The 10,248-nt window shown below is 38.8% G+C and overlaps 1 protein-coding gene across 1 annotated transcript; it reads left to right on the plus strand.

The window, feature by feature from the left end:
* Window positions 1–588: 588 nt before the first annotated feature.
* LOC133390752 (uncharacterized) lies at window positions 589–2,067 on the plus strand. The gene is made up of 2 exons (XM_061640046.1): window positions 589–940; window positions 1,027–2,067. The coding sequence occupies exon 2, from the start codon at window positions 1,357–1,359 to the stop codon at window positions 2,038–2,040; it is 684 nt and encodes a 227-aa protein (XP_061496030.1). The 5' UTR covers window positions 589–940; window positions 1,027–1,356; the 3' UTR covers window positions 2,041–2,067.
* The last annotated feature ends 8,181 nt before the right edge of the window (window positions 2,068–10,248 follow it).

Below are 10,248 nucleotides of genomic sequence, written 5' to 3' on the forward strand. Positions count from 1 at the left end.
GGGATTTCTATTCCTGATTTCTATTCCGAGGAATATTATATTGTCTGGGACTATTCTCTTTTTGGTCTATTTTATTTTGACGAATCTGCTTCTTCACGACGCCACTAACTGTTTTGATGCTGGGAACTAAATTTGTTTTGCATTCTTGAACATAGAGAGATAAGGCAGGCTGCTCTGTTTATACTGTGATGTCATCAAGCCTGGAATATTAACCTAATTGTTGCTGAAATAAGAAGTGGTTCTTCTTTATTTTTGTTTTGCTTTGTTTTCGTGGTTTTAAAAATGGCAATCAAGAAAGTGGCTGAGAATCTGGAAGTAACTATGTTTCAGAAAATAATGGATGAGATTGAGATAACGAAACAAACCCTGCGACAGGGTAGTAAGGAGCTGAAAATTGAACTGAGCAAAATGACGCAGGAGCTTAAAGAAATAGGGGATCCTGTGAGAGAGGAGAATGAGATCAGAGATGAGAAAAGAAAAAATAAAGGGAAGATACAAGTCCTGGAGATTGGAACAAATGTGGAATTGGAAAAAGATCTGGAGTTTATGGATTTTAGAAATAAAATCTACTGACTTCCCAGGAGGATCCCTACGCCTGTGCAGCCTCCGAGACGGGCTCCCGCCTTGGATGAAACTTATCCAGGTTAAATCCAGTCAGAAGGCTCTTTTCTGACTGGGAATAATTTCTTCCGGTTAAAGAAGAAACGTGAGATTTCCCACTTTAGCTTTGTTTTGATTGTTGGAGTCTGGAATTCGTCAGAATTGTCTGTCTTCCAGCAGCTCAGACAGAGCGAGGATTTTTATGCTAGCTCAGCTGGATAAGTGACCCGTTTTTTTTTATACGGATTAACAGGCAAACATCCTCCTGTCTACATTCATCATTTTCTTATCTATACAGCTAAAGAGATTTGTCAAAGTAACAGCAATTGAGATAACCTAGGTGAGGTAAGACTTTCCTTTTTTTGTTCGCGGAGCTAGGGGGGAAGAAAATATAAATAGCTTATCTTTTTTTTTTATTGCAAAAAGCTGACATGGAAAATGGCATTCTAAAGATTACAACGGGCGAGAGATTTCTGATTGAAGGAGATAAGAAATCTTTTTGATCTATGGTTGGGATTATTTTTCCTGATCTACTTTTTTTTTGACGAATCTGCTCATTCTCTCTGCTACTAGCTATTTCGACGCTGTGAACTAAAGCTGTTCTTACACTTTCAGGCAGATAAGAGATAAGGGCTGTCTAGCGTGTGACGTTAGTTTGTTGGAAAAATTAACTCCTTTGTAACTGGTTAAAGAAATAAGCTGCTCTTTGTTTGGGACATTGAAAATTGAAGGAGTTTTGTTCCTTTGGCTTTAAGAATGACAATTAAGAAGACCATGGATGTACAAGAAGGGACTTTATCTCTAGACATGTTTCAGAAAATAATGAATGGGATTAACTCAATAAAACAAGAACTGAGAAATAATAGACAAGCGTGGAGAATTGAATTTTACGAAATGAGACAGGAGCTGAAAGAAACTCAGGATTCTATGAGAAAGGAGAATAAAGATAGATCTGGAAAACAAAAAAAAGATGAAAGAGAAATTAAAGGCAAGGTTCAAACTAAGGAGACTGGCTTAATTATGGACATGAAAAAAGATTTGGATTTCCTGGCTGTGATGGATCCTGGAGACAAATATTACAGTTTGGAATTCAGCGCTGTCCCTGAAGGAATTGAAGAGATTGGAGATAAAGATATTATCGGTTCAAAAAAATTCTTGGACTGGAAGGATTTGATGGAACTTGAAATGGAGAAAGTTAACAGAATTAATCCCTGTCTTGTGTCAATGGAAAAACCTTCAAGAGATGTACTAGTGTATCATGTGGAAAAGAGGAACAGAGATGCGGCTTTGCAACAATACTTCAGTGATATGTTTGGATTTGATGGCAAGAAAATATCTGTGATGGAGGAAATTCCTACCAGACTTTTATTATATGACTATGACAGCAAGATTTTCGGGTGCGTAAAGATGGAAGATGGAAGATGGACCCAATATGGATAATGACAGAAGAGTGATTTAAAATCACTGGACTTAGTAGATTTGATGAGTTGGATTAATTGGCATGTTTATTTAGAAAAAAAAAATGATTGACATATATCTCAAGGATTGGAAACTTCTCTTTGACTTCTTGTGGAAGATTAAAATGATATGATGTTAATGAGATTTGAAACCAACTAAGATAACTGTTGGAGGAAGGTGATTTTATAATCTATTAAGAGATAGGTCTGTTACATATTATAGATTTATAGTTGAATTATAGTGTTTTGAAATTACTGGATTTAGTAGATTTGATGAGCCGGATTAAATGGCATGTTTATTTAGAAAAAAATTGATTGATATATATCTCAAGGATTGGAAACTTCTCTTTGACTTTTTGTGGAATATTAAAATGATATGATGTTAATGAGATTTGAAACCAACTAAGATAACCGCTGGAGGAAGGTGATTTTATAATCTATTAAGAGATAGGTTTGTTATATATTATAGATTTATAGCTGAACTATGACAAATCGGAAGTCAATATTTTTATATATATGTACTTTTTTTTAGTATTGTATTAGTTATTGATTTGTGTTGTTTTCTTTTTGTATTATTTTGGTTTTGAAAATTAGAATAAAAATTAATTGAAAAAAATAAAATAAAATCTACTGTTTGGAATTTAACGTTATCTCTGAAGAAATTAATGAAGATATTAGAGATAAAGTTATCAATGGCTTGGATAATCTTCTGGACTGGAATGACGTGATGGAGTTTGATATAGAGAAAATCTATGGAATTAACTGCAGCCATGTGACAATGGAAAAACTCTCAAGAGATGAGCCAGTGCATTTTGTAAAAAAGAAGAACAGAGATATGACTTTACAACAGTATTTCAGCAACTTATTCAGAATGGATGGCAAGAAAATATTTGGGATAGAGGAAATTCCCATCAGACTCTTATTATATGACTATGGCTACGACAGCAAGATTATTATGGAATACTGATAATGGAAGATTGGACACTGAAATTACTGGACTTAACAGGACTATTGAAGATGGAAGATGGAACTAACAGGGATAATGGAATAATGGCTATTGAAATTATTGAACCTAACAGATTTTGATGAGATGGATTAATCGAAATGTTTATTTGGACTATGGTTATGACAATAAGATTATTATAATTATTAACGAGATGGATTAATCGACATGTTTATTTGGAGAAAAATTGATAGATATATTTCTTAAAGAATTGAAACCTCTCTTTGACTTTTTGTGGAAAAAATAAAGTAATGTTTATGAGATTTGATGATTAATTAAGATAACTACTGGAGGAAAGTGATTTTATAATATGATTTAAGAGACAGGATTGTTATATATTGTAGACCTATAACTGATTTGATCTGTGACAAATGGGAAGTCAATATTTTATTTTTTTTGTTTAATTATTTTTGTTTTGTTTTGTTTTTTGTCTTTGAATGTTTTATGATTTTGTTTTGTATGTTTTATGAAAATTCGAATAAAAATTATTGTAAAAAAAAAAGAAAAAGAAAAGAAAAGAAATGGAGCGTATCAACATTAAAATACTTGGCGTGAGTGAAGGAAGCCACAGACCCGAACTTACAAGATCTGAACAGGGTGGTTCATGACAGATGCTCTTGGAGGTCACTGATTCATAGGGTCACCATAAGTCGTAATTGACTTGAAGGCACATAACAACAACAAAGGTCTTACGCTCCTTTTGCACTGCTACACACCTGGCTCCTACATGCTTTCCCCCCATGCCACTTCATTTCCAGTCTGGAATAACTGCTGGTTTCCAACAGTTGGGTGCCCTGCATTTTACTCTTCAAATTAGTGGTCTAAATTGGGATGAAATTTTGAGAAACCCTGGGATTAGTTTATTTTTTGTAACAAATAAGATGCACAAAATTGTTTTGCCCCATGCTAGTTTTAACCCTACCCAGTTTGAGAAACACTGTTTTGTGGACCACACTGCTAGCTGAAATTCTGGTAGTAAGCTACATCAAAATGTTTGTGTGCTCTTTGGACTGGTTCATGCATCAGCCTGGCATGTTTATTCTACAGTGACCAAAGGCACTGAATCCCTAACCTGACTGTGCCCTTGATCACTCTGATGAATGTGTTATGTAACTGATCATAATATGGCCCATCCTGTTTCTGTATGTGCATCTGCTCATATAGCCTTATCAGGCTATGTGTGAATGAGCATGGGAGTTAATCCTATACCCGTCCATGAATATATTCCACACATTAGCAGGTTTGTGAGCCTGCCTCATCATCTGTCTCCTACAGAACATTTTGCAGGGCAAAGATTAACATTTTGCAGGTGACCAATTGTGAACAACTTGCTTTGCAGCAGGGGAAAGCAGAATGAATGCTCCTCTGATGTAGGGCTACTATTGCTCAGAATGCATTGGGTCCTATATTTTTCTGCTTAAATCAACAATGTACATCCTGGACACTTTTTAGTTGTGTTGCATTTGTGGTGCTACTCTCTTCCATTGTGATGTCTGCAGTTGCCCATAAATGGCAGTTTGAAGGGGAATAAGTGTGTGCGTGTGTATGTTCACTATACAACTGCCCTCTGCAATATGTGCAGGCTCACTGTACCAAGCTCCTGACTGCCTATATTTAACATAGATCAGGGGTGGGAAACCTGGGTCTACCAGATGTTGTGGAACTCCAACTACCATCAACCCCAGCTAGCATGGGCAATAGACAGGGATGATTAGAGCTGTAGTCCAGCAGCATCTTGATGGCCCAAATTCCTCAGTCCTGCCACAAAGCCTCATTGCAAAGTTAGCATTAGAGCTGGCTAGGCACTATCATGGTATGAACACTATTAAAGGGCTACCTTTTAAAAAAAGTACCCACCAGGCACCACCACTGAACTGGGTATGTGGGAAGCTGCCAGTCCAGGAAATTTTAGGAACGGCAAACATGTGCATTTATTATTTAAATATCCTGATTAACTTGCAGAAACATTTACGCATTCCTACAAGATCAGTTAAGAGGTCTAGCTGAGTTTAGGATCTGCTAAACTCATTGAAGGGGCTATAGAGAGAAGAGCAATTCCATCCCAGCTGTTAGGCAGAAGTCCAGAGGAGATATCCTTTTGGCCTAAACGAGTTTGCAAAACAGTGGATGAGACCCTAGGGAAGCCTGTGTCCAGAACCACACTCCATGGAACCAAATAACAGAAGTGGCGGCTCTGTTTGTTTCATTCCCTTGTATGGAGGAGATGATGATGTAATTGCTTTGATGGTAAAAGCCAGCAGCAGAGACTTATCTCTAATCTTAATGTTGTTGTCCCATATCAGAGATAAGCCTCTGCCTGCAGCCTTTTTAAAGAGCAAGCAGGGGCTTATTTTTGATCTTAGTACTGTGGGACTGCAGCACTAAGGTCAGAAATGAGCCTGTGCCTGTTCCCCACGTGAAATCTGAATCACCTGACATCATATGACAGCAGTTGATTGACAGGTACATGGCCCTGTCCACCTGTCAAAAATGGCCCACAGAGGGTAGGCCAGTTTTTGATCACGTTGAAAAAGGTTCCTCACCTTTAACATATTGCAAGGACTCTTACGGGTTCAGTGGGTCTCTGCAGTGAATCTGTGTCTCACCCATGACAAACTTGACAGTGAGTGCTGGGCCAGAGGTAGACCTGCAACAGTGTCTACAAAGTCAGTGTATTAGTTTTCCCCGGCAACCTTTCAATTTATACCAGAGAAAATAAAGGAATGCACTTGGTAATAGCACTGGAAAGCTGAAACTGCAATCCTAGACACACTTACTTGGGACTTAGAGTCTGACCCATTGAGCTCAGTGAGACTTACTTCAAAGTCGACATGCACAGGCTTTGTAATGCAAATCTTCATACCCCTGTTTGTTCCAGTTACCTCAGCCATTGAGAATCATAGTTCAGCAGTAGAACATCTGCTTTGCATGCAGAAGGTCTCGGGTTCAGTCCCTCGCATCTCCAGGTAGGGCTGGCAGACACTTCTGCCTGAAACACTAGACACCCACTGCCAGTCAGCATAGACAGCACTGACCTAAATGGAGCAATGGTCTGATTGGGATTATAGCAGCTTCCTATGCCTATGTCATAATGTATATACAAGTATTTAATGTATATACAAGTATTTAAAGTAACACTTGCTCAATAATTTACTTTAATAATGTTATTTGTTATCTAATTTTGAAAATTGTTATTTAATTTTGAGAATTGTATTATTTTATTGAGGTAATGTTCTATTGATGTATTGTTATGTTCATTTTTTTTTGTAAGCCGCCTTGAGGGCCTTTTGGCCATAAGGCGGGGTATGAATTTAATAAATAAATAATCATCTTGTTCTCATCTGCATCGCTGTGCTCTTTCATAAGCATAGGCTCATCCTGGGTTCTGTTTCTTGGGCACACTAGAATGTGACAGAGTCTTAGGAACTATTTGTATTTACAAAGCCAAGAGAACTTCAGTCTATGGTCACATCCACACTGTACATTTAAAGCACATGGCTTCTGTGAATCCAGGAAACTGTAGTTTACCCTCATAGAGCTATAGTTCCCAGCAACTGTAACAAACTACATTTCCCAGGATTCACAGAAGCCATGTGCTTTAAATGTATGGTGTGGATGTGACCAATATCTTGTTAAGCATTTAATGTTTCATTGCTTTACCTCCCTCCCTCCCACTACTACAAGATTTCTGTCTTTAATTTTTGTGCCCCCTTGTGAGCTAATCAAGGCTTAGAGGATTCATTGCAGGGTGAGAAATCTTGAGCAGTGCCTGATGGATTGGAAAAGCCTTGAGGTTAAGTGCAGGACAAACAAAATACTTTCGAGCAGTGTAAGCCTGTGTTTCATTTCTCTTTACTGAAATGAAAGGTCAAGTAATTTAGAAAGCATTGTTTCATATCTAGCTTTAAGATGTCTGCTGAAAAGCTGTCCACCCTCTTCCCCCACACCATTAATCAGAGAAGCTTCAAGGAAAAAAGTATCCAGTTACACACATGCCTTCTAAATTCATTATGTATGAGTCTTGAAAAAGGCAGTAAGAATATAACAAATTGGAATACATCACAGGCTAAGTAGCCCCAGATACGTTTGTGACATATGAAAGTTCAGTCTGAGGGCTCATCTATATGGTGGTTTAGTGTGTGTTCGGTGCTACTGACATCTCATTTTAATTTGCATGGTTCACATGACATTACCGGCCAAAAGAAGCTATCACACAGTTCCCCCCCTGTAAATCTGTACTAACCCAATCCACTGATAATACAAAAAGGGAAGAAAAAAAGTCTTCACTCCATATCTCTAATGCTTGCACATGCTTTGCTCTGATGCTTTTAGGTGGGTGTGTCAGTCATTCCCCTCTCCATGCCCATTCCCTCCTCTTCCCTTCATTCATTTTATTTCCTGTAGGTTGACAAGCAACTTCCGGTTGCTCTCCTCCATTCTGCTGGCCTTTTTTATGTTGCTGCATTTATTTTATTTTCCCCTGAACTTGTAACCAAAAGCATAACACTGCTCAAACAAAGATTTGTATTTCAGCTGTATCCTACCAGGGAAAACACAGACATTTGTACTTCCATTTTTTTTTAAAAAAAGAACCTACTGCAGCTGGTAGAACAGACTGACCATGCTTGGTCACCTTAGCAACTATAGAGAGTGGAAATGTATAATTAGAGGGTGGGGCCACAAGGAACAAGCAAGATTAATCCTCCCCAGAGGAACGCCTGCTTGTGTGAATGGGAAAAAGTTATTGGCAGCTAACATTGAGTGGGAACGGCGGTTGATGCAAATAAAAAGCAAAGGTAAAAGAAGCATATTTCCTAAAAAATGCTCCCATGTAGATAAGCCCTGATTGTTTTTTTTGGAGGCAAAGGAGTGGAGGCTGATACACTGATGACTCTATTGCCATTGTAGCTGTGCTTACCAACCCTTCTTTGCTGACAGTGCATCCAGGGGAGACCCAGTACAGCAACCCACATGATCAGCAAGGGATAGCCAACTACTAGGCCCTGGGCCAGCTTCAACCACACATTAATTTTTATCTGGCATCTGATGGCCTATTTTAATCATAGTGTGGTAATAAATCTGTATGCATATGCTAGCAGTGTTTAAGCATACGTGTAATATTGTATCCTCCAGTGTCTCACATTTGAAATTAGGAACACTTGTGCACTCTTCTAAATCCCATTTGAGGTGGTCACCTACCTCAAAAAATTATCAAGGGGATGGTGCAATTCTCCTATGAGGAAAGGCTGCAGTGTTAGGATCTTTTTAGTTTGGAGAAAAGGCAAGTAAGAGGTGACATGATATAAGTGTATAAAATTATGAAGCTGAATCAGAGCTTGGAAAAGTTACTTTTTTTTAAACTACAACTCCCATCAGCCCAATCCAGTGGCCATGCTGGCTGGGGCTGATGGGAGTTGTAGTTCAAAAAAGTAACTTTTCCAAGCTTTGAGCTGAATGTTGGAAGATTCAGGTCAGATTAGCCATGACGTCTATGCTGTGCCTCCATGGTCAGAGGCAGTATGTTTCTGAATACCAGTTGCAGGAAGCTGCAGGAGGGAAGAGTGTTCTTGTGTTCAGGTCCTGCTTGTGGGTTTCCCATAGAGAACAGGATGCAGGCCTAATCCAGAAGGTTCTTCTTATGTTTATTTTCTTATGTTTGTTTTCTCAAACCATCATGTCCCTTTCATTGCTAGAGTTTTAAGAACTGAACGATAGGCCTATCTTGTCCAACACTCTTTTCTCACAGTGGCCAACCAGAGGAGAAGAGCACAAGTAGGACCTTCCTGCTAGTGATCCCCAGAAACTGGTTACTGCCTCTGATATTGGAGGTAATAAAACCATCATGGCTAGTAGACATTGAAAGCCTTATCCTCCATGAATGTATCTAATTCCCCTTTCAAGGTGCCCAGGTTAGTGGCTATCACTACCTTTTGTGGCAATGAATTCCATAGTTTAACTATGCACTGTGTGAAGAAGAATTACTTTCTTACCCTTGCCTTGACTGTCCTGCATGTGCCAACATTCAGCTTCACTGAATGATTCCAGCTTCTTTTTATGAGAGAAGGGCTAATGGCCCATCTAGTCCAGCATCCTGTTCTCATGGTGGTCAACCAGATGCCTGTGGGAAGCTCTCAAGCAGGACCTGAACACAAGAGTACTCTCCTGCAGTTTCCAGCAACTGGTATTCAGAAACATACTCATGCTGCTTCTGACAGTTGCAACCCAAACACATTCAGCAATATTTACTACCTTGATAGACAGTTATGGAGGCAGCCAAAGGATAGCTAGTGGCCTTGAGCACACATGTGCACACTACCTTGCTTTTTAAACCATCCTCCACAGTCCCCATATGGTAAAAAAGGGACAATATAGGGCTCAATTGATATACTAGGAGCAGGTAACAGAAAATATGGCCATCCCTGGTAAATATGGACTTTTGGGACATACCGTGGAAACTCGTTATAACGCTTCTCACTGTAGTGCAGTTTCAGATGTATGGAAGGTATAACCATGTCCCCCGAGTAAAATATACAGTACAGCAGTTTACACATATCTTTTAACTCACACATTGAAAAGTGGTAGGTTCCCATCCTTCCAAACAACTTTTCTCACTTCAGTGCTGTTCTTCCCACAGAAGACAGAAATTCTGACTATAAACCTTGCAGAGAATGAACGGCAATATATTGTACAAAAGTATGGTTTGAGGATGTTAGATCAGCCACTAAAATACCTTGGTGTTAAACTGGTAGCTGATGGGAAGAAAGTTGCTAAACTGAATTATGACACTGAGGTCCAAGTAACTAAAACAGAGCCAGATAGATGGAAGAAGCTGAACGTTGGCTTGCCTAGATAAATGCAATTGGGATGTCTGTAGTCCCTAGATTTCTGTGTTTGTTCGTGATACTACCACTGTCTATCGATTTTAGAGAACTGAAAAGCTGGCAAAACTTTTTGTATAGCTTTATTTGGAAAGACATTCCAGATTTCAATACAATGCAATGCCTAAAGCAAAAGGGGGTTCTAGCTGTGCCAAATTTGGGGATATATTATGAAGTGGCTCAACTTGCCTGGTTACCATTATGGCTGCTCCCAGAAGAGAATAGGATATTATATGATCTGGAACAACAATTCATAGATATCCCACTGCTCTCTGGTGTCCCACTAAGGCAAGGGGTATTTCAGTCCAGC

The sequence above is a fragment of the Rhineura floridana genome, chromosome 1 (assembly GCF_030035675.1).
Source record: "Rhineura floridana isolate rRhiFlo1 chromosome 1, rRhiFlo1.hap2, whole genome shotgun sequence".
In the NCBI taxonomy this organism is placed as follows: Eukaryota; Metazoa; Chordata; class Lepidosauria; order Squamata; family Rhineuridae; genus Rhineura; species Rhineura floridana.